Source organism: Misgurnus anguillicaudatus, chromosome 16, assembly GCF_027580225.2.
Source record: "Misgurnus anguillicaudatus chromosome 16, ASM2758022v2, whole genome shotgun sequence".
Classification (NCBI taxonomy): domain Eukaryota; kingdom Metazoa; phylum Chordata; class Actinopteri; order Cypriniformes; family Cobitidae; genus Misgurnus; species Misgurnus anguillicaudatus.
The window spans coordinates 30,253,804-30,279,843 of record NC_073352.2 but is presented as its reverse complement, the minus strand read 5'-3'; the positions used below and the strand labels follow the sequence as shown (position 1 = coordinate 30,279,843).

General features: G+C 37.0%; 1 protein-coding gene and 1 long non-coding RNA gene across 6 annotated transcripts in view; one reads left to right on the top strand and one right to left on the bottom strand.

Annotated features, from left to right (window-relative positions):
* Nucleotides 1-26,040, top strand: part of unc5a (unc-5 netrin receptor A) — a 294,167-nt gene that overhangs the window by 246,773 nt on the left and 21,354 nt on the right. For all 5 annotated transcript variants that reach the window (XM_055179088.2, XM_055179086.2, XM_055179084.2 and 2 more), the window contains one exon: nt 4,125-4,358. In XM_055179088.2, the coding sequence (XP_055035063.1) occupies nt 4,125-4,358 (234 nt within the window). The remainder of the gene's footprint in view (nt 1-4,124; nt 4,359-26,040) is intronic.
* On the bottom strand, nt 9,634-11,195 carry LOC129452946 (uncharacterized). Its single transcript, XR_008647328.2, has 3 exons — nt 11,019-11,195; nt 10,421-10,564; nt 9,634-10,094 (listed from the first exon to the last, which is right to left on the bottom strand). It is a non-coding gene; the product is annotated as an uncharacterized lncRNA (long non-coding RNA).

The following is a 26,040-nucleotide window of genomic DNA, read 5'->3' as shown; positions in this document are numbered from 1 at the left end:
ACTGTGAGAGAAATGACACTTTCACTGTAGCTTTGGCCTGTTTTCCGACAGAATGCCTTTTCTAACCAGTTTAAAACATTTTCACACATGATGGAATCCATGCTGACCGTCTAGATTTTTACATCCAATTAAATACATTTCCCATATGATTTCCATGTTGCATGTGACAAACCATGAATAAGTTAATTCTCTTAAAAATAAAGGTTCTGTGTCTGGCTATATGATTCCATTAAGAACCTTTGAAAGGGATCTCAGGTTTCGAAAGAAGAACAAAACTGCAACCGTTCCCGGGTTTCGTACACAATATGTCGGAGAGCATTGCTAAACTTCACGGTTCCACTTGGATCTGAAAACCTGAGGTCCGACCCGAGACCCGATCGGGTTCGGGTCTAAAACTTTCACGTGTGCCTAGGACACGGGTCGGGTGTAATAATAGCAGCATCGGGTCTCAGGTAAATTAAGCCGCGTCCAAAAGCAGAGCTCAATGAGACCAGCCAGAAGAAGCAGAAGAGCAGAAGCTCAGAAGAAGCCCAAACATTGTCTTTTAACCCTTTTCTTGACCATGTCACTAAACCTAACATGATACTTTCAAACTGACCAATCAGAAGACCACCTTGAACCCCCACTGTACTGGATAAACAACCTGCCAATAGTCAATGAGCACTGTAATTCAGATGGTACAGGATAGAAATGGGGTTGTGACGGAGAAATAAATTCCTACATTTTTAATCTTACACCTTTAGAGGTGGAGTGTGTAAATTGTGGAGTTCCATAAACTGATCCCAATTACCATAAACCCTTTTTGTTTTTGTGAGGTGCGTGAGTATGGTACACAAAAATTGCCTTTTCTTTTATTATTACTATCCTTTATTAACTTGAATTTGTTTTGAATAGTTAAAAAAGGTTACAAAACAGTGCTCAAAATATCATTCTTTGTGTTTAGCAGAACATAGACATATATACAGGTTTGTTACAACGTAAATTAAATTAAATAATTTTTTGGGGGGTAAACTATTCCTTTAAAAGTCTTTTAAAGGTCAAAAAAATATTTAGTTTTGGCTGCAAAGCCAACCTTTTTTTTAACTCTTTCCCAGAGAAAACGTTTCCCTGCCATGACTAGTGACAAGTTTTTCCGGCAATTCATATTTCTGCTATTATCCACCAGGTGGTGCTCTTACCCAACTTTTAAAACCCTGAAACTACCCCTTAGGGCAAACAGTTCAAGCTCCTTGTATGTTTTGATGATAGTTCTGAATTTGATCTCTATCAGAAGTCCTTCACAAAAATGCAATTATCTCAGCTTTTTGCTCAAATTTTTTTAAGAAACCTACTCATATTTGAGAGGTGATAAAAAGAGAACAAATAAGGTAGATTGAAATGTTTCTTTTTGTTTGAAAGCAGAGGGTCTGATCTTTCATTTGATATATTGTATGTTCATTTAACATTTTCTGGAAGGCATAAAATATTTTTGTAAAAATCAAAAATGGCAACTTTTTTTAATCGTAAATGGTTCTCAAATAATTCACAGAATATGTTAAAGGAGAGGACTTAACCATCTGTCAGGGCCATGGCCACAATAGACATATAGGGACTTTGATATTTTTAATATACAAGATGTGGTTACGGCCTTGCAATCTGTATTGATCTGTATATCATTTGGGCAACATGTAACCCTCAAGCAACCTACTGAATAACAGCATGTTACATACAACCCAAAACCCCTTAGCAACTGAATAGCATTTCCTTGGCAACCACTCACAATATCCCCAGGTCCTTAACACCCTTTCCATTCAGTCTCACCTAATTTCCATCTGCAAGTCAGAAACACTAAAATACTCACAAAATGTCACCCAGTCGGTGAAAACCCAGCCATTTTTAGTGATTTACTGTAAATCTTCCTACATATTGTAAAGAACATTATGTGAAGATATAACCGTCATAATGACTGAGTGAGATCATGTCAAATATTCAAATAATATGAGACTTTAACTACAGAACACTACATACAAAATATTTAGGATTATAATAGCTCAATTTCCTTGTTTTCGAATAAACTTTTCGAAATTTTTTGAATAGTAAGCAGAGTCCATAAATATCAAATGATTTGTTCTCTCCTTGTAAGCAGAAGGAAGGCGAGCTCATATATCTCTTAGTGGGCACTGTCATGTGTGAGCGTTCAGGATGAACCCCTGCTATTAGTGTCTCATTAGAGCACAGAACACTGATCATTATGCGAATCATTCCATTACTGCTCAGCCAAATCACTTCATTGTAACTAAAACCTGACACTGAACAGCCTCGGGGCAAGAGTGCACCATCCCTCTAATAAACCCTTTCCTGAGTTCCTATAACTCAGTTGGTACAGCACTGCATTAGCAGCGAAAAAGGTTGTGGGTTCGATTCCCAGGAAACACACACTGATAGGCTGCGTCTGAAACCACCTACTTCCATACTATATAGTAGGGCTGTGACGATTAATCGTGCAAATGGGCATTTTCTGAATGAATTTATTTTAAAGGACAAGTTCGGTATTTTACACTTAAAGCCCTGTTTTCAGATTGACTGAAATTTCGACATATGCGTCTGCCCCGAGAATTTTCGGGTGTTTGTGTTTCACCTCCCACCTCTACAATGGGTTGATAGGTGCACTGGAACAATCCTTCCTAAAATGCATTAAACTTTCGTTTACAAAGACATGAAACTCACCGAGTGGTCAGGGGTGTTCACTGATATGCTTACACAAAAATCGCTGCAAAATACGCATTCCAACAGATTTTATCGTAGTTTTTGCCAACTCCATTGACTTGTATTAGATGTGCTGTGAGGTACGGTATTACTCCGCCGCCGGGAACGTTGTTTCTATTCTTGCAATTGGCAATGGCGGATTAGCGCCACCACCTGGGCTGGAGTGTTTATTATTCAAGCTCTCAACGGAAGAATGTACTGGTGGAGGCGTTTGGAAAAATAGGTCCACAAGTTAACAACGAATGCCAAAACACCTGTTGGAAAGCATCTTTTGCAGCAATTTTTCTGTGAGCATATCAGTGAACACCCCTGACCACTCGGTGAGTTTCACGTCTTTGTAAACGAAAGTTTAATGTATTTTAGGAAGGATTGTTCCAGTGCACCTATCAACCCATTGTAGAGGTGGGAGGTGAAACACAAACACCCGAAAATTCTCGGGGCAGCCGCATATGTCGAAATTTCAGTCAAAATCGTTCTATTTCATCATAAACAATCTGAAAACAGGGCTTTAAGTGTAAAATACCGAACTTGTCCTTTAATGAATTACGATGAAATGCAGCTACATCCAAAAGCCAGAGGGCGCTCTCATGCAGAAACTCCATTTGTGCTGCAGAAGAAGTACCATTACAAAACGCTGTTTCAGGAAATGTCTAGAGGCATATTAATATCTCTGATAATAAATAAATAATATTTTGAATGATTATGTTTGATGAGTGTTGTTTTTTTAAATGCACATTATAAACAACTCAAACTCATAGGGCCCTATTTTAACTATCTAAGCGCATGGTCTAAAGCGCACGATGCAAACGGGTGTGTCCAAATCCACTTTTACTAATTTAACGACGGGAAAAATGGTTTTGTGCGCCGAGCGCACGGTCGAAAAGGGTTGTTCCTATTTTTTTAATGAGTAATGGGTGTGTTTTGGGCGTATCGTGCAATAAACCAATGCTTATCCCCTTTAAAAGTCAGTTGTGCTTGCGCTATGTCTAATCCCTATTTAGATGACAGATTTTGTAAACTGAAAAACTAAGCGGAGGAAGAAGACCCCCATTTTAAGATCAAAATTGTTATTTTTTGGATTAAAACCTTCAAAAGCAGTTTTCTTTTAGTCATGGAAGTAAAAATAGCAGGCTTTTAATTGCTGTAAATGTATTGATATCCTACATAATCATTGTAATCTCATAAAATAATTTGCAAATATGCAAGAAAAGGTTTGTACTTTAAAAATACAAACAAGAGATAAAGAATTTACCAACGTGCAGAGAGCCGTTTCAGCACTCGGACAGCGCCAAAACAGCATAAAATCCTCTGTTAAATGTAAAAAACGCACAACCTGTATCTGTCATCTAATCCTTGTGCCGTTTTCATTGGTTCATCAGGATGTTCTTCAGTTGGGGGAGGATGTGGTGTCTGAGCCCTATTACTGCCAACTGGAAGCGGAGACGTGCCGGGTCTTCACCGAGCAGTTGGGTCGCTTTGCTTTGGTGGGGGAGTCGCTCAGCATGGCTGCAGCCAAGCGTCTAAAACTGCTGCTGTTTGCTCCCGCCTACTGTTCCACCCTCGAGTACAACATCCGTGTCTACTGCATGGATGACACACAGGACCTGCTAAAGGTGAGACATTTAAAGCTCACTTAACACACGCTGTTTCTGCATTTCTGATGTTAATCTGGAGTACATATAGAGTAGTATTACATCCTTTATATCTCAGAAGAGTCTTTAGTTTAATCAGATTTATAAAAGAAAGATTAGCTTTATCGAATCTTTCCGATAACTAGGGATGCTCCGATCGATCGGCCGATAATGCTTGCTATGCTTTTCAATGAATTACGGTGAAATGCCGCTACATCCAAAAGCCGGGGGGCGCTCTCATGCAGATACTCAAAATGCGCTGTAGACAAAGAACAATACACATGCAGCTATGATGGCACGCAGCTCCAGGAAAAGGATATATTTATATTGCTGTTCTTCAAACCTTTTCAGGTATTTTCATGATAATAAAGAATATGTTTAATAATTATGTTTGACGAGTGTTTCTTTTTCAATTGCATGTTATAAACGACTCAAACTAACAGTTATTTTAGATCGATAAGGACTTACTGATCAAAAGCCGCAGTACATGAAATAGCTGTGAATAAGATCGGCCGTCCGATTCAGAATAGTGATCGGCCACGTATTTTTAGTGGACGTCAGCCGTATATGTGACGCTCCTTAGCATGTTTGAAATATTCGCTCACAATGCAATGCTAACAGGATTTTACTTACAGGCTGTGAGTCCAAAGCGGGAGGAATTATGATAATGTCACTCTTCTCTACATCACCGATCCCTGGAAGTAAACTGTTGCCTACAATCTGTGTGCTTGTTGTAGTCCAAGAAAAGAGATTTACGTTGGAGACGATAACTCGCGTCATTGTTTACTTTGGGATTTGTACATTTTGCGTATCGTTAGCATGTACTAATACACACTTACACACCAAAGGAAACGTAAAATCGTGAATTGGACCATTGGTGCTTTTTAACTAATCTTAACAGTTACAACCTAAACATGTATTAGTAAATGCTAAAATTAACATAAACTACGATTAATAAATGCTGTAGAAGTATTGTTCACTGTTAGCCAATTCATCAACTAATATTACCAAATAAAACTCTATTGTAAAGTGTTGGCATTTTAATTGCAGGGCAGTCACAGTTTTTAGATCCTGCTGGCTCACGCTTAATTTTTTGCCCCTCTGAACGGATCAAGATTAATCGAGAGCTAATGCCAAAGCAGGCTCCCTCGAGAACCACGTCTGTGCACTGTTAAGATTTCATTTGCATGCCTAATTAGTAAATGAAAAGGAGAGAGTCTCCGACCGTAGCCCCTGAGCTCGACTCGGCTCTCACTGTCACAGTAAGAGGGCCGCTTCCCTGCTCTGCCCACTTCAGCCTCTTAAGACCTGCCAGAAAAGATGACCTCCCGATCCAAAGCTGTTCATCGGACCGCACTCGGGTGGGATGAGATAGAACCCGAGAGATGCCAGGAATTTGGCTTGTTTTTTTTTTAAATAAGCTCTTAGCCATTCAAAGCCAACTCCCTACCAATTATCTCTCAAGCGTTTGAGAGCACATGTGAAGTGTTGAAGTGGCCATTTGTTGCCCCTCCCAAAAAAAGCCATTTCTGTTGTTTAGATGGGAATGTGTTATGTGTTTGGGTTGCTGATGTAAACTGATGTAGTTTTTTTCAACCTGTGACCTTATTTCTTGACTTAACACCTTTCATGCGGCGGTGTGCAGTTATTCTGGTGCTGCTCCCCTTGTGCAATTCTCACTCCCTTCAAATGCACAGATGGCTGCGTTAAGCCACGGTGGTATTGTGGGATGTGCAGGTTTTTAGGGTGGTTGAAATGAAAGGCAAGTGAGCTGATCTTGGAGTGTGGAGGTTCAATGACTTGAGTCTTTTGAAGTTTCGTTAAATGATCCATTTGGTAGATGACATCAGTGCAACACTAGTTGATAATCAGCAAGAGTTTTTATGGTATTAAAATGCCTCTCAGTAAGTCATTCACTTTAAAAACAAGTGTTAAAATTTTGTACATAAACAGATATATTGAGAGACTTAGAAAAAGTGCCACAAGAATTTCCTTAGCAAATAACAAAGCACATCTTAAATTTTAGTTTGTTTATGACAGAAATGTCTTTTCCAAAGCAACTCCAAGTCCTTTCCAAAAATACTAATGCGTGGATCACTGAAGGCAGCATTCAATCCATAGATTCATCTAATGGTCAAGCATTTGTGTTTGCATATGTTTTTGGTCTATAAAGCTACGTGCACACCGCCTTTGACTAGATATGGCGGAGTGACGCGATCCCATTCATTTCAATGGTAGCTTTGCGATTTCTGGCAACATGAACGACAGCACCAGGGAGTGGGCATGTTAAACTTTAACAGTTTAACTTTATGCAAAGGATGAGCGACTTTTTTTAGGACTGTTATGCAGGGTTCACACCAGACGCGGTAGAGGTGACAAGCGTGACTGATTTAAATGTGAAGTCAATGCAAAGACGCACATTAGCATCCTGCGGCGCGGTACACATGGAAGGCGTGGCGGGAATGGTGCAGAACGCACAAGTTGAAAAATCTGAACTTTGGCAGATTTCCACGCCGCATTAACTAATCAGGACCTTGCTGTAGTAGTGACGTGATTACAGGAAGCTAGCAGAGTATCAGCGGAGTCGCAGAAGCCCCTCCCACGGCGCGTATTTCCACGTGAATGTCACGAATGAGTAGAATTTCACGCGTGAATGAAGTGAGTAAACTCAAATGTTCAAGCGTCCAACTACGCGCGAATAACGCGTTTTTGCCGCCTCTACCACGGCCGGTGTGAATGCGCCATTGCTAGGACAACCAGAATTAGGAACGCCTCCTAACAACCTCATTGAAAGAGACCAGCGACGCACACCCTGGTCAGAATTAGATGTTTCTACTCATCGACTGTTAAAGTGGATAATGGATAGTATGAATGAATGTTCATCACGTGCACTGTAAAAAAATGCAGTATTTTGTTAAATCAACATATATTTTATGTTACTTTAGCTTAAAATATTAAGTTAAACAATTTTAACTTGTTTTTATAAGTTTAAAGTTGTTTTAAAAAGTACTGATTAAACTTACTGATTAAAAGCCGTAGTACATGAACAAGGCCGTAGCCAGGATTTTTCAAATACCGAGGACAACCCCTAAATTTTTTTTTTAATTATTTATATTTTTTCCATATTACAGAAAAATAATAATAAACATGTCCAAACTACGACATAGCACAAATGTAACTGTGTCTGTGAGAATTTTGTTGGTGACTAAAAGCATCCAAAATAAACTGCAAAACTATGTCATTTTTCAAGAAGCTTCTTAAATGTTCAATTTAGGATGAATTTTTAAAAGTATAGAAGGAGTTTATATATAATATGGGCTCTTATTGGCTGATTTTTCTTCAATATTCAGTGTAAGTCATCTATTTCAAAAATACATTTTTTGTTTTCTAAAAATTATTAACAAAAATTACTAGTCAGTTTGGCACAGGTATATTTTTTGTCTACAAAAGTAATTTCAAGCATTTAACCATGCGCCTTCAGATTAAATGATTTTTAAGATCATAGTTCACATTTAGTCAAGTGACCTTAAACTTTTGAACAGTAGTGTAGGTTTGAATCTAATTGGTAGCTGTATTGCATCCCATGTTGTAGGCTATTTGCTGCATAACCATTAAAAAAAACATTCTTGCATAAACATTCTTGCCTTTCTTGCATACTATTCTGGTATAAAAGCAGTGCTTATCATACTTTGTGCTTTGTACTTGCGGGTGTCTGCGACTCGGGCAGACTGCATGTGTGGACCGGGCTGCCTGTGAGTGTTTAGCAGCAGCACCCTGCTCGTTGAGTGGAGAGAATGATACATGCTCTCGCGTCTGTATCCAACCACGCCAGAAAAGATCAAGAAGTCCTCGCTGCAGCTTGCAGCGCGATGACGTGGTGGATTAATCCAGTACGTAGTGGATGTTCAAACACGCATGCGCAGTGAATATAAATCCAAATCCAGTGCTCGGTTGTGTATTTAAACACAAACATTAACACGCTTGCCGTCAAATGCCGATAAACGTGCTGTTGTCCTAGCTTAGTTATAAGTTTACGTGGATACCCACGTGCAAAATAATACCATGTTTTCGCGTGTTCAGTGCAGTTATTTTCACATAATTTATCCATAAAAGCTGATCGTATTGAATGAGTAGGGTAAAGTTACCCCTTACGAAAATTAACTATGGTTTTACTACAGTTAAAACCAAAAAAAACATGGTACTGTAGTAAAACCATGGTAACCACAAAATAACAATAGTTTTGATAACCATGGTTTTCAAAAACAATAGTTAAACAATGGTTAGTGTAGTAAAACCATGGTTTTGCTGATAATCACACCAAAAACTATGGTTACTACACTTTTACCACAATAAAACCATGGTTAATTTTCGTAAGGGACTGTATACTCATTTAAATTTTTAGCATTGTGTAATGTATTATCTTAACATGTGGTAATGTTAAGATGTATTAAACAATCATCTTTAAACAACAAGATAAGGTATATTAGCAATGATACATGTAACATTTTAATCAATCATTTATTTGAGTGTTGTATTGGAGTTATTTAAAAAATATTCTATTATATATATATATCTATTCAAGTTACTGTTAAATGGAAACAAAAATAACTTGTCATTTATTTAAGTTGTTTGTTTATTTAACTTTTACCCCACAGCTTATTCAATTCACTGATGATCAGTGACTGCAAATATTAAAACATTTTAACAATAAACATTAGGCCTAAACATGAACTTAGTGAAAACTCAGCTAGTCATCTTTCTGTGATTTACTGTTTTCTACATTAACTCATTCTACATAATGTAAACAACATTCTGTAAAAAAACATTGATATCTTTAATATTGAATCAGAATCAGCTTTATTGCCAAGTATGTTTTTGTCACATACAAGGAATTTGTCTTGGTGACATGTTACGGACATAAATAGAATGACTAAGTTAAATTAAAGACAATAACACACTAGTAATATAAAAACAAAAATAATTTAAATAAGCAGCATGGTACAGTAAGTATATATAAGTATATATATATATATATATATATATATATATATATATATATATATATATATATATATATATATATATATATATATATTCTCCTTTTTTACAATTGTGTGTAGTGATGCCTGTGTGGATGTGCAGATGCTGTTGTTGTACAGATAGATAATAGGTGATATTTACAGTAGCATAGTTAAGAATGGTAGTTTCAGATGTACAGTATGTGGTGATTATAAACAATATACAGTTATGACAGGTGTGGAAGTTATGGGTGCTTTAATTGTTTAGGTATATAACCTGAGGAACAAACTGTTGTTTATAGTGTTCAGTGCTTTGTAGCGCCGGCCAAAGGGCAAAAGTTCAAAGAAAAAGTTGGCTGGGTGTGTGGGGTTGACTGAGTAAAATCATGTCAAATGTCAAAATCAATGTGAAAGTAATGAAAATAACACTTTGATGCTCATTATATCATAATTACATTTCAAGACTTATACTGTTTTTTCACAGGCAGGGTCACATATAACTGACTGCAGTCAGCACAGGTAAAGCTTTTGTCACAGTTTGATCTTAAATAGTTTAAAGTCAGTGCCACGCCACCACTGCTTTACTGATGCAGAATAGATGAACAATTCATCCCTGGGACACCCTTCCTCCAACTCGACCTGGTGGACAGTCTGTAAATAAATCTCTACACCCCGGAGAATGTGTTCCAGTTGACAACACCTATTTTAACAAAGAGAAGTAAATATTAAAAATTAACTTAAATGTATAGTCTAAATCTAGGGATACTTTATATGAATTTAGAATAAAAACACTGTTACTATAAGCACACACACACACACACACACACACACACACACACACACACACACACACACACACACACACACACACACACACACACACACACACACGTTTGGCAGATGCTTTTATCCAAAGTGACTTACAGTGACATGCTTTAATTAGTATGTGTGTTACCTGATGATATTTGCTAATAATGTAATGCTCTAATTGAGCTATGGAATTTTTTTTTAAATTAAATAACTTACTGTCAAGCCAGACTACAGGAGCCTTTTCTCTGAAAGATGCTTTACTAACAGCATAGTGAAAAAGCTGGCATGTCAACAGTCTGATAAAAGCCACATCTCCATCTTCTTTAATGAGCAAGGGCATCTTGCCAAATCCAGTCAAATCTACAAGAAAACAGTCAAATCTCATTAAGTTGAACTTTTCAAATAAAAATGCAAAGGATTGTTAACATACAAGTACTAAGTCTCTTTTATAAAAAAAATCCAATCCAGATGTATTAATTTAAGATTAAGTGACACTGGTTACAGTATGTGCACCTATTACTGGGCAACTGTCCTTTAAAAAAACATTCATCTAGAACAATGCAATAGCATTAGTTAGCCTAAAAAAAAGCATTAGTTAGCCTAGCAAAATCAGGTTAGTTTTACATTAGACCTGCAGTCTGTCCACGCGTGGCATTATGTTCTGAAGTAACGTTACGTTAACGTTATGATTAAAATGAGAATCGCTGTTAGCATATTAAGTCACCTTTATACCGCTTCGGACACATAACACTAACGGTACACAAGACTATACATGTTGAAACAACAAATCAGTAAATAAAGATTAATTACCTACCTTTATACAATCACTGTTGTTAAATAATCCTTCGTTTTTCGGCAGATTCTTCTTGAAATACCAAAGCACGTGCGATTGTTCATCAACAACAACACAGCACCGCGCATGCGCGTAACATTATATTCACTGCGCATGCGTGTTTGAACATCCACTACGTATTGGATTAATCCACTACGTCATTGCGCTGCAGGCTGCAGCGAGGGGTGTCTCGAAAAGATCGCTAGATTTGTCCTTTTTCGCTTTTTTTAAGTCGCTAAAGAGGTTTAAAAATTGCTAAATCTAGAGACAAAGTCATCATCAAGTTGGCAACACGGCACTGCTCGGACTGTGCATGTTTATACAGTCTATGAACTAAGCCTGCTTCTGGTTGGCTAACAATGAAAATTCAGCCAATCATCATTGGTTATGTGGTTGTCCCACCCCCTCTAACATACACAGGCCAATCACAATCATCATCAGTTGAAGAGAAAAACATTGCCTGTCTGATAGTCTACTCGCTTCAGTGAGATTAACGCGCAACATTTTAATATCAGTAACAGCGGAAATGTATTTGATTACTCGTTACTGAAAAAATAGCACCGTTAGTAACGACGTTTATTTATAACGCCGTTATTTCCATCACTGCTAGTGATGGTCCGTAGATGCAAGGATAATTGTTTTGTCTGCTATTTTCACATCAAAATGAAACGAAACTTCAAGAAAAACTACCGAGGACATGACCTCGGTGTCCTCAATGGTAGCTACGGCCATGTACATGAAATAGCTGTGAATAAGATCGGCTGTCCGATTCAGAATAGTGATCGGCCATGTATTTTTAATGAAGATCGGCATTGAGCATCACTATTAAAAAGTTATGTCAACTTCTTGCAGGTAAATATGTAAAATAGTAGGTTGAATTAACTAACTAAACCAAGTTGTTTTTACTTCAGGATGCATTTTTTTTACAATGTGACGTCATCATAACAAAATGATAGCCGTTAACTGGAATGCCCTTAAATAAGCATATTTGTATTTGCATATTAAACTGCTTTTGGACATTTTTTTATAAAACAAGGCTTTTTTATCTTCGTTGGATAACCCCTCTTTTCCGGAAGCTCATGGCATAATAATGTGTCCATCGAATAAACGCTGCAGGATCTTTTCGTAAGCAATACTGCTATACTCATACTGTACTACTCATTAGAGGTGTAAAAATACATCGATATGAAGCGATACATTGATTTTATTTCTAACAATCCGATGCATCGATGCCACACATAAAAAAACAAATTGAGGTACCTTTATTTTGAAACTATCTTAATATTCTTGATGTATAGTCCATCTACGCATTTTCCCCAAAGTAGCATTTTTTATCTGTTAAAAGTGAATGAGATGATTTTTTTTTTCAATTTAATAGTTTTTTTTCCTAAAACTATCTCAGTGATTGTCACTTTTGCACATTTTGGCACAAAATACTGAAAGACTTTGAGCGTTGCAATCATAAGCTTGATTTTATGTGACATTTTGCCCCTCATTATTCATTTTTCTTTATTTAAAGAAAAGTGTATTTTTGTTAGTTTGTAAATGTTCCAATTGGGACAGAGATTCACAGATATTTTGGTTGCATTTGTAAGTAAAAATTAGTGCTGGGCAAAGATTAATTGCGATTAATCGCATACAAAATAAAAGTGATTTTTTGCATAATATATGTGCGTGTACTGTGTCTAATTATTATGTATATTTAACCACACAAACATTCATATATTCATTTCAGAATTCTTTTATTTATATATCATTTTTTAAAATTTATATTTAATATAGATTATATAAAAATATAAATAAATATATATAAACATGTAAATTTTCTTAAATACATACATGAATGTGTGTGTATATATTTATACATAATAATTAGACACAGCACACACTCATATATTATACCAATAATCACTTAATTTTGTATGCGATTGATCGCGATTAATCTTTGCCCAGCACTAGTAAAAATGTAACTGCTTAACTAGGCACGTAATATAAAAATATCAACAAATTTGCAATTGATCATAATTGTATATAAAAAGAGGTCGATGTATCGGCAAAAAAACGATATTGTATTGCATCGTAATGAACTGTCCGATTTACACCCTTACATACTGCTTTTCGCCTCCTTTATAGTATGGGAGTAGGCGTTTGGGACGCAGCGACACCGACAAAGTAAATGTGGTTGACAGGAAGTGGGTGTGTCCAGCAGTTGTCAAAGTTTAGAAAAGTTTACCTTTATTAAATGATGAGTGACTGCAGTGGAGTTCACCTCACGTCTGTTGTTAGTTATTGCGGTGGATGGTTACATATTTGTTTATAAACAACCAAAATTAGGAACGCCTCCTAATGACCTAATTGAAAGAGACGGGTGACACATAGCGACAAAGTCACTGACGGTGTGCACTCAGCTTAAAGGGTTTCACCACTGAGCTGACCTTCCTCCAAAGATGTAAGCGTGATTTATTGTGATGGTGTTATTATGGTAATTGCGGCTGGTAACAGCAGAGGATTTCGAAATTAGCATTAGCATTAGAAGCGTCGCTTATGACAAAGATTCATAACTTTTATAATGTCTCTCCTCTATCGTCTTCTGTGAATATTAATTGCGTTATGATCGCCGCTGGGCTTCAATCACATACGCATCGTGTTACTACATTAGTTTTAAACACAGTAATGTTCTGCCAATGGAAGAAAACCCTTGTATATTTAATGATGTTTTAGTTTTCTCTCTGCCTTTGGGCAGAAACATTTCGATACTAGAGATAGGCAAACTACACTAGTACTGTATTACATTTTAGACTAATCGTGGGTTAATCTGTCTTTAGAACCCTAACTCTGTAATGTAACTAAGTGCACTAAGTGCAGGCTGATTGTATTTACACTTTAAACATAAAAATCTAAATAAACTAGCTAAAGTACTGACACTAATCAAAATGATTTTTTTTCTTTCACTGTCCTTACACACTACACAGTATGTCATTACGCTTTCTCTTTACTCTGTGCCAGATATTACTATCTGTCAACAGTTTGGCTTGTGCCTGATAGCTAAAGAAAACCAGCAATCTTTCATCTCCCAATTAAAGCACATTAAAAACAAAGCCATTGTCTTTGATCATGTGGATGACATTTGGGAGTCTGTGACATTTCAACAGAGATGCTTTCAATATGTTTGTGAGTCTTATGGGACCAATTTAGATAAATATTTAATGTCCAGTGGTCCAGAGATGCCTCTACTGTAGCTGGTTGCTCTTTGTGTGTTACAGGACCTGTGAGAGACACTTCATTTAAACAGTTCATTGGTCGGCTGATGCAAAAGTGTATGTTTCTTGACCCGATATTTTTTTATACTCAGTCCGTCTTCACTAAGGCAAACATCACAATTAATACTGTCTATACTTACAATCTAAGAAAGGATGTGTTAATTTTAACACATTGTTTTGGTTAAACTATTTAACACATTATGTGTTATTTTAACACATTGTGTGTCATTTTGTGTAGATTGTGAGCTTAAATAAATGAAATGGACAACACAAGATGTGTTAAAACAACACAAAGTGTGTTATTCCAAAAATAACACAGAGATGTGTTAAGTTAAGGACAACACACTAGATGTGTTGTCCTTAACTAGACACAAGATGTGTTAATTTAACACATTTATTTTAAGAGTGTAGTAGTCCATACATTTGGACTAATTTGGGTAAAAATGTGTTTTCTATTCCAAAAAAAAAATTGACAAGATGAAAATCACAATTATTTTCTGTTACATAATAACATGAAAAATTCAAATCGATGATTTGATTTTCAAAGATTTATTATAAAAACTGATTATTTTTTCTGCAAAATGCAATTAATCCATGACAAGATTTTATTCAAAATGCTATAAATCCATTAAATCAATATATAAATGTGCATTCATCTTTGCCATGTTATATTCATTTAGTTGACTAGTGGGATACACTGATTAATAAAAGAACATTAATGGCATTAATCAAAACACTTACTTTGTCATATTGAGAACACTGTCATTGCTGCTGTCATTTTGGGACGTCGTCACTGAACATTATTGACAGCGATCAGCTTTAAAATGTTTTGGTCCTGCTTGATTTTCGTTGACTTCGTGTAAAATAATGTAAAGTTTTTCATAAGATCCCCTGGAGTCGATGTGTTAGCATGACAGAAGCTTGATGGTGTCGGGAGAACAAGCAACAGCCGGCATTTTTACGTCTCCCGAGTGCCTCTCACGTAAGATTTTGATGGCTTACATTTCTTCCCAGAAAACCACCACAGGTTTATCAATGCTATCAAAAGTATTATTTTGTTTTTGTTTGTTTGTTGGTCACAAAGTACAAAGTAGATAAGGAAACTGTGTGTATTCAAAGCACCGTCATTGTTGTTTACATTGTTGTGATTTGTTGAGCGGATTTATTGCATTCTGCAGAGGAAGACTGCCGTTTGTCGCGGTTTGGGAGAATATCGGATTAGCGAATATCAAATTTTGCATAAAATGAGAGAGAGTGGAAATGATCACTGAGGCTGAAATGGCCATCTGGATTTAAATTTGCGTCACCAACCTATACGATGCATTACCCCTAAATCATAACTCTGACCTTTTATGGTATTATTAAAGTGATCTCGCTATAGTTCCTATCCTTTCAACAAAACACGATCAACAGTGTTGACGTCCAGCAGAACGAGCATTTAGACCCAGAAGATTATAGCACAATAACATCAGTGGTTTTCCGTTCAAGGAAGTCTGAAGGACCAGCAGAAGAATATTTTAAGTTCAGTCACCCAGGAGCGGATGATAAAATATTCTCTTGTTTCAGAGATGAATGAACGATGACCTTCGGTACCTCTTTCCAAATGGGGTTCACATTTAATCAAGAGCTGTGCGATATTCTGTTTTCCCTGCAGACCTTTCGACCCAGCAGCCAAATGTCTGTGGAGCTACGGCTGGTGTTTTCTACCTGCTGACTGTGCGGGAAACCAAAGAGAGATGGTTAGACGGAGGGTTCTCATATTTGACCTTTTGTCTAACATCAGGGTATAATTTGCGTGCATGCATTCTCTCAGCCGGGAGAGAAACAGAAAATGTTGTCGCAGCGCATTACCCTGTGGCTTTGATCTCTCACGTAACATTTTACTAGATAGTCAACCTCGTAGTAGCACACGATGGAGCAAAGCAAATAATCAAAATATACAGTAGAAGTCAAATACAGTGGAAATAAAAATAAAGATGCTGAAAGGTCTTCACAGCGATGCCATAGAAGAACCTTTTTTGGTTCCCATGCACATTCAGATCTTAATGATTAATGGCAAACGAACTTGGCTTGCTGTTCTCGTAGCAAGCCCTGAGGCCGGGGCTCAAGCCCCAAGTTCAAGCCCCCTGCAATAGACCTGCACAGAGAAAGAAAGAGAGCCGTGAAGGAGGAGATGGAGAAGAGAAGGGATACCTTATATACGCTCATAATGATGATTGACAGGCCGTAATGTTTAGGCTCCTCCCGAACCTACGTTTAGAGAACCATTTCTTTATAATCTAAAGCAGTGCTTCCCAAACGTTTTCAGCGTGCGGCCCCCCTTGTGTACGGTGCATTCCTTCGCGGCCCCCCAAAGAAAATTTTTGACAAAAACTGTTCTAAAACTCAACATTTTAATCAAAATTTTAGTGCTTTTGGTTAGTAGCTTATTTTTTTAGGTTTAATTACACAGAATTCATGATAAATTAAATTATTTCATAAAATGTCATAAAACTGGGGCCCCCCTGGCACCATCTCGCGGCCCCCCTGGGGGCCCCGGCCCCCAGTTTGAAAACCACTGATCTAAAGAACCTTTTTCACCTTAAAGAACCTTTTGTGAAACAGAAAGGTGCTTTAGATGTTAAAGGTGCTGTGAAGAACCATTTAGACAGAAAAGGTTCTTCTGTGGCATCGTGAAGCACTTCTACTTTTAATTAATGTAGGTCATAAAGAGCTTCTTATTATTAAAAAATAAGTAATTAAAAATGATCATCACCAAAACATCACAGACTACACATAATGCGTTATTTCAGAAGGAAAACTAATAAAACAGAGCCTGTTTTGAAAGCATAGAATCTCTACTTTCTGCAGATATGCATCACTTTGACATATATTTTACTGTAAAAAAATTATTTCACCTTCCCCGCAACATTTTTTTATATCATTTAATATTCACATGTTTCATATTTTTCAAATTTGAACACGGGCAAGTCTTATATCAAATGAAAGCTCTCATGCTCAACAATAATGCTACATCGTTAGATAGCCACAAATGCTACATCATCTTTTATCTTAGGTCCTACTCTAAACAATGACTCCATTCACAGCATTTTCTTTGGTTGCGTGCATGAATAATCCCTTGCTATTTATTATATGTGTTTGAAATCGACATGCTAAAGAGATCACTCTTTTTTTGGGTGTTTACTGTCTGCTGCTGGTAACAACCAGAACTGTCTGCAGTCTGCTAGAGCACCCAGAGCCAGAGTTATCCATTTTCAAAGACAGTGTTTACAACATAAAAAAAGAAAATTTGGTGTTTCATCATATGAAAAACACCATAAATAACAACATTTGTCACAAACAGCAGCTTTTTATGTAACTTCAAAAGGGTTTTCTGTAAAATTATATAAAGATATTGCATTTATTCCGCTTTATGTGGTTATGGGGACACTTCAAATATTTTTAGCCCTAATTGAATACAAAAAGAGCACCCAGGGCCAGAGTTATACACTTTTAAATACAGACTTTAGAAAAAAAATCATCAAAAAGCGCCTGTTATTTTTCGTGTTTATTAGAGGACTGACAACACATACAACCATGTTTAGCACTTTCAATAGTGTTTTATGTCATTTCAAAGGGTTTCCTGGAAAATTATACCAAACTTTTGTATGTACACCTCTGCATGTGGGTATGGGAAGCTTTTGAAATTAGGTAGGCCAAATCCAGGCGGAAATCCCCAAAATAGCCTCAGAGTGTAAGAGGTTTAAAAATTTTCTTCAATAAACATATAAATATATCAAATGAAATAACAGAACCTCTGCTTTCAAAAAAAACCCCTATCATTCATCCTATCTTCATTTGTTCTCTTTTTATAACTTATTAAATACATGTATAAGTTTCTTCAAAAATACAAAATTTAATTAAAAAAAAAGATAATTGTATTTTTGTAAAGGACTTTTGGTAGAGATTAGATTCAGACTGATGTTCAAAACATACACAGAGTTTTCGATGTTGTTGAATTAGGTTGGGTAAGAGCGCCACCTAGTGGATAATACCGGAATTATAGATTACCGCAAAAACTCGTCAGGGTGGCGTCATTGGCAGGAAAGCATTTTCTCTTAATTAGACGAGAGAACTTGTCAATGGCAGGGAAAGAGTTAACTTGATATAAATTAGCCAACTCATATGTACAAATTCTCTTGAGATCAGACTGGTGTTAAAGTATTCATTATATTTTTGCTTTATGAACAGTTTGCGAATAATGATCGATATATATTGACAAAACTCAATTCAGTCTCATATTTACTCTGATGGAGGGCAGCATTCTGTATATATTAGCCCTCTACAGCACAGTGTTGCCCTCAGGCAACATACTACCTTTTTGAGCCTCACACCGACACTTTAATTTTTTTTATTAAAAAAAATATATGTATAATATCACCTGACATGTCTCTCCAATGAAATGAGGGGCTGGAGTGGTTGTGACCTTTTGTTTGGGGGTGGAGCCATGCTTTTGGAAGCAAAGCCACGTGGGATGCAGTGCCACCAATTGCCAGGATAAATATCACTTTTTAACATTTTTAAATTTAAATAATTTTACAGAAAAAAATATGTGTATGTGCATCAGTATGTAAAGAAGTATGTTTGATTGTCTGAAGACTTTCTTTGTTTTTATTTTCATACTAAGACCGTGTTTTTTGTTTGTTGCCCCAGGGCAACGTTGTGCTATAAGGGTACTAAAACACCAAGGTTTTTTATCTGATAAGATATGCATTAGAAAGTTTAACTCTAACAAACATCAATCACAAATGATTCCACTTAATCACAAACATGACTAATTAGTTTTATGGGCAACATTGTGCAGTTAGACCACTTTTATTCAGGCAAAATCATCCCAAAATGATGCATAACACACACATAAAAACACGCACACACACACACACACACACATGCACGCACGCACACACAAACACACACACAAACACATGCACACATTTGTTGGTTTATATGTTTATATTTAAATGTGGAAAACATTAACACATGCAGTGTTAGTTACAATTAGTAGTGTTCATGTTTGGCTATAATCATTTGTGATTGATGTTTTTTTTTCTAATGCATATATTTATCATATACAGGGTTCCCACACCTTAGTTAACGTCAAATTCAAGGACCTTTCAAGGACTTTCCAGGTCCAATACCCTCAAATTCAGAGTCTAAATGTGGGGACATATTTCAAGGGAGAACAAGGTTACAGATACATTGTTTCAGTTCCCTTTCAAGGGAACTCGCGCTGCGTCACTGTGGTGACACTTTGGGGACGCCTCTAGAGGTAAGTGCGTCTGAATGTGTATATCAAATTCAACCAATGGTGAGGCTAAACAACAAAGACAGGGTGACGCAGGTGCCAGGAGGTATATCGCTATCTGAAATATTGCCAAAGACGACGTTACAGGGACGCAGGAAGTATGACAAGGGATACGCAGCGTCTCGTTCCCTTCTCAGGAAACAACAGTTACATACGTAACCCGAGACGTTTTCAAGTGTCAAACACAACTATGCAAAAAAGCATTTTGGTATGAATCAACATTCGCATACAGAAGATATAAGCATTTAAACTGAACAGTTTAGCACGTGTGCTTAAAAGGCTAGAACTGTATGATATTATCCTACACTACACAGGGAATAATATGGATTTTTTACCAGAAATCTTCTTGCATAAAATACATTCAATGACCTGTATCTATGTATGTATATTTTCAAAAACTTCCCAGGGCCTTGAATTTTTCCTCCCAGATTCACAAACTTTCATGGATGGAAAACCTGCATATAAAAAACCTTGGTGTTTTTATACCATTGTAGCACAATGTTGCCCTGAGGCAACAAAGTAAATTCTGAGTCAGGGGTGGTGGGGGGATAAATTGTATGATGGATATTTTATCAGTGACCCCCAAGCTCCCAAAAAGTGAGGTGAAATATTTTTTTCCCCAAAAAATAAAAAGTCATGCCATAGAGGGTTAGGAAAGACTCCCACCATAGACATTTTACTTGTAGCACAACCTGCAAGGTGAAATCTGCTCAAACAGACATGCTATTTTTGTCCTTTTTTTGGTATTTTATAACCTTACATCTGCCATGATATACAAACTCAAATGTAAAGTAAGATTAGGCCTGTAAAGTTTAAGTTTAAGCTCAAATATTTAAAACTTTCTTCTATTTAAACATCTGCCATTTGTCTGGGAATCTAATACATCTGTGGACAGATTAGATATCAGTCTGTTATTTCTTAGTGCAGGGCTAAATGTCTTTATCTGTGTGATATAATATCAAGTTCTGAACTGTCGCAAATTATAGTCTTTATCAGAAATGTGCTTTTAATGGAGCAGTGCTAAGATGTGTCTTCATATCAGATGGATTGTAAGTGTGTATCTGTAGAGGAAACTACCGTTTGTTCAGGTGAGCTCTTGTAATTCAAACATTGCTGTCTGCTTGCTTCCACATCGCTCGTGTTTCGGTTATTAATCATAGAGAGGAGATAAAGGGTGTAGATAGTGGAGATGTTGGGTGGAAGAAAGAGAGAGAGGAAAATAACCCTGTCACCAGCTGTAGAAAACTCATAGACATATGTCGGAATGATTTACATCTGTGAAAGTCTTCGCTTTCATCATTCCCAACTATTTTCGGACTTTTCCGACTCGTTCATCAACAGAAAATGCTAAATCTGTTTTCTCACGGCTGAGAAGTCACGGCAGGCAGATATTAGTCAACATCAGTCAAGTTATTCTATCATATCTTTATGTGCAGGAGACGGTTAGGAATTTATTGTAAAAGATTACATTACATTGGGACTGGAATATACCATAGACTGTAAAAAAAGATAGATGGCGCGACGTCGCTTCCTTCCATTGTAATGAATTGAAACCAAAAATGTCCGACCATGAGCGCTGCCATGTTACGTAAAAACGTCAGTTTGGAGCAAGGACACGCGCAGAAGGAATTGTACGTGGAGGCAGAGGCGGAGCCGCTGTATCAAACTTCCACCCAAATGCAGGCATGACCAATTCAACTACTCCCATCAAAACGCTTTCTATAGCATCAAATAACTAGCTAAAATAAAACTTATCACAAAAATGAACAATTTAACATATATTAGTGTGATAACAACTACCTTAAATGACAAAAAAAATCTGAAAATTTTATTTAGGGATGCACCGATATGGAAATTTTGGCAGATACCGATAACCGATAACTCTTTATATTTGGGGGCCGATAACAGATATATATATATAGGCCGATAAATATTCATATTAATTTCACAATGAAAAACTCCCAGACCGCGGACATCTTGTCTTTGCGCTAGACTAGCATATTCTTCTTAAGCCCCGCAACATGTGTCATCTTCGTGCTATGTCACAGAAAGCACCAATCAAAACTCCACATGGCCAGCAATGAGTAAGTGAAGTGGTTCAACAAACCAAAATAATCCATAATTTATCGGCTTTCAGTTATCGGCCTAATTTTGCTATCAGACCGATAACCGATAATATTAAAAATAAGCCGTTATCGGCTGATAACGATATGTCGGCCGATATATCGTGCATCCCTAATTTTATTGGAAGTGTAAATATTTTTTTATTAAGAGCCGAGTCATGTTCGTTTGTATAGAGAGGGCAGAGTTTATGACTTAAGCCACCAGGGGGCGATCAAAGAGCCAGCGGCTTCACTTTTCAAGATGTATGAGGCACAGCCGGATTATAAGACAAAAAAGATTATATTAGCATGAAACTTTACTGTCATTAAAATCAAAGCATTCTTGTGTTCGCCTGAAAAAATCCTATGTCATACGTAGAACGTGCGTCGGCCATTTCCGGAAGTGAGTTATTTTAGTTTGCAAACTTTAAATATGTTTTTTACAAAATCACATCGATTGCCCAAAGAAGGCCTTTATTATTCTCCTTATCTGTTTACATATATTTATATAGATATATCTTCCAAGGGTTTTTTTCTTCCTAGGACTTTTCCCACTGGGTTTTTCTCCTAGGTTTTTTTTCCACCCCTGAGAGTCAGCCGACTTTGGCTTAATTTAGCACCCCCCTTCTATACGTTACATTATTACTACGCTTACTTGTTCAGTTTTAATCTTAGCCGCTGTATTTTAAAGGACTTTGTTGTTTCTTATTCTTTGCAGAGTTTACCGGAAGTAACGTGATGACCACGAAAGCTGCGTGTTTATGTTGTTACTGCTGAAACCGTCTATATATCGATGATGGCTTGAGGGTGATTAAATCATGGGGTAGTTTTTATTTTTGGCTGAACTATCCCTTTAAAGGTGGTGTGTGTACATGTTAGCAGCATCTGGTGGTGAGATTGCTAATTGCAACTAACAGCTCACCCCTCAATTTTAAAACGCACATGGTAACTGCCACAGGAAAAACATGTTGTCGTCTAAGACAACATAGGGACGAAACACTCTGTATAGCAGTTTGTCCGTTTAGGGTTACTGTAGAAACATGACAGTGACTTTTCCAGGATTTCGGGTGCGTCCTCTGGAGGTCGCATTGGTCGACCACAAACATCATCGAGGTTTAATATCTTAGCTTATATTTCAGAAAAGCAACCATTACATTTCAGGGTAAGAATAATTCTACAATGATTGTATGTCTTAAAGGCGGAGTCCACGATGTTTGAAAAATGCGTTGGAAAAGGAGACGGGCCGACTACCAAAACACACTTATAGCCAATCAAATCAAATCAAATGCCGGGTTGCGTATGTGTGGGGCGGGTCTATCAACAGAAGGTCCAGATTCTATTGGGGTAGGGGCGTGTTTGTTTAGGTGATTTCAAATATCAACATTGGCTTTCAAACATCATGGACTCCGCCTTTAAGAGAAATCTTAATTTTATACGATGACGTATGCGGTCGACAAATGCGACTTCCGGAAGACGTGCAAAATCCTGGTCAGGATGTCCAGGAAAAATGGCACGTATGGTCACCCTATTTTATGTAGATAAACACGACATATTCTAAGGTAATAAAAACATATCTCTTTATAATGTAAGGTCTTTATACACCACTGATATATAATATAGTTATGTATATTACATTGCATTACTGTCAAGAGATCCTTTTAAAATTTACACAATGCACCTTTAAATTGTGATATGTTAAGTAACAAACTTGTCTCAGTGCTTGTTAATTTATATCCATTTTGATTTGATGTGGCATGATGGTTATATCTCATACTATATTACTGGCAAGCCTATAGGGACAAATGGATAGGCCCACTGTGCATTCATCTTTAATAGCTTTTTGTTTAAATAGCTTTGTGATAAATTGACCTTAAGGAATTTTTTTGGTGCTTTCAAAGGCAAAAATGTTCCTAATGTTTATACATAAGAATTTAAAGGAACCCCAGATAACTATGAATGATAACTATGACAGACTTGCATTAAAGAGTGGTCTTTTGACTTTAGCAACCACTTAGCTGTGCCTTAGCAACCAACCTACATCCTAGAATTGCGGTGATGCACGCAAAAGTCATGAGGAGAATTTGATCTTGCATCACCCGTTCGAGCACCACAGACTAATGCTTTGATATTTGGACTCTTCCAATCCCTCTTACACATCTACACCCCATCATTCCCATTCACTATTCATTGCTGGTGGTAAAAAGATCTTCCAAACTCTGCATTCTCACAACATGTTAAAAACAACATCTTTTATGTGAACACTTGAGAAGAACATGTTAAAAGCTTTGCATATTAAAAAATGTCTCTAGTCTTCCATCCGTCCTTAAAAAGGTCGGTGAAGAGCGGTGAAACTTTGTAAGCTGAAAGTGACTTTTACAGCGCTTCTACTGTTATTGCTTTCCTATCACAAATCCCTTTGCTGATTTTCTAACTTTTTTAAATTGCTTTGGATAAAAGCGTCTGCTAAATGCCTAAATGTAAATATATGCACTAAGCCAGTGCCCCTTTAGAAAATCTACAGATGTCGTTTATACATGCAAATCTAACAAATGCAGGAAATCAGGTTTTAAAATCTGGATAAATATTAAATCTTGTATTCCTTCAAACTTTTAAAGGACACCTATTATGGCCTTTTTACAAGATGTAATATAGTCTCACATGTACCCAGTATGTGTCTGTGAAGTTTCAGTTCAAAATACCCCATAAATCATTTGTTATAGCATGTCCAAAATGTCCGTATTTGGGTGGGAGCAAAAATGGGCTATTTTCGTGTCTGTACCTTTAAATGCAAATGAGCAAGAGCTCCTCACTTCCTTGCAAACAGACAGTGAGTGCCTATAGTTAAAGCAGATCTGATTAATACAGTATAAGATAATAGTATCTAGTGAACAGTGTACAACTCACTGAGAGTGGAAACTATGGTGATGCGGCACTGTAAGTGGGCGGGGCTTTATCAGTGTGACCTCACATTGATAAGAGAATCAAAACACCATCGTTTCATTTTAGGGTGGTTGTGTTCACAAACTGCCAACACAGATTTATGTCCTAACACCTTGTAAAGGTATTGATGGGAGAAACGAAGCTTTTCGAAGCTTCGAATCAATTGAACCAATTGGTTCAGTTTTTCGAAGCGTTCAAAACACCACACACACTGGCGACACCTGCTCAAGCAGATCTGTCCAAACATTTTACACTTTTTTTTTACAAAATAATAGCAAGATTTTTATTGAAATATGTTTTAAAAAATTATTTAACTTAATTTAGACATAATTAAAAGTGCATTATGTGTTTTTAGTTTTATTTAGGGCAAACAAGTCATTAAAACTAACTCCCCTTTTAATTATGCTCATTTTTGTTATTAAATTACTCTTTAAACAAAAACAAGACAAAATGGTAGTGTTATTAGTCAGAAGGATGCATGTTTTATGAACTTGCATAATAAAACTGACCCGAGTTCACCTAACCATATAAGACACTGATCATTTGTGATCAACTCCCCCTAGTGGTGATCCATTGGATTTTTGAAACGTAAATGACGTAATGAACCCTTGTTTGCTAAAGTCACGTGAATTGTCAGTTTAGAACCACTGATTCGAAACAAAAGATTTGTAAAAGTTTTGAAGCCTCATGAAGCAGTGCTTCGAAAGTGACAATTACTATGTAAATGTGGATCTTGCATAATAGGTGCCCTTTAAAGGGTTGAAATAATGTTCCTGTAGGTCATGGGTTCAACCCCAGAGTCACACAAACCGATAAAGTGTAAACCTTGTAATGGTGACTTTAAATGAAAGCATCTGCCAAATGCATGAATGTAAATATTTATCCTAATGCAAGTGAAGTCACCATGAACTTTACTACAGGGTTGCCCTTTTGCCTCAATTGCTTTTAAATGTTTTCTCGAACGAGTTTGGTGGAGGGCCGTTCGTTGCGTGGGAGTCTTGGCAGTGCATCTATCCTCTTTCTGTCAAAGACGGCAAGGCGAGATAAACTATAAGAGTCTCGTGTATTCCCATACGGAGCACAAGGCCGGTCCATCAGAGCCCCGGCTCAGCGCGCCGCAGGAGCTGTCCAGGCCTACGAGGATGAAGAGTTTGTGAGCTCGGGAGGACTGTGGCCATGCTTCCCATAATCCTGTTATCTGTCTCTCTAAAGCTTACCACTCTTCTGACCCCAAGACATCAATGTTAAGCTGTCGCTTTCTCTCCTCCATGGTTTTTTATTATATGGTTCATTCGCTTTTTCTCTCTTGCGCCGGCTCTTAGTTTTCCAGCGAGGAAGAAAAGTCAGAGGGTGGTCTC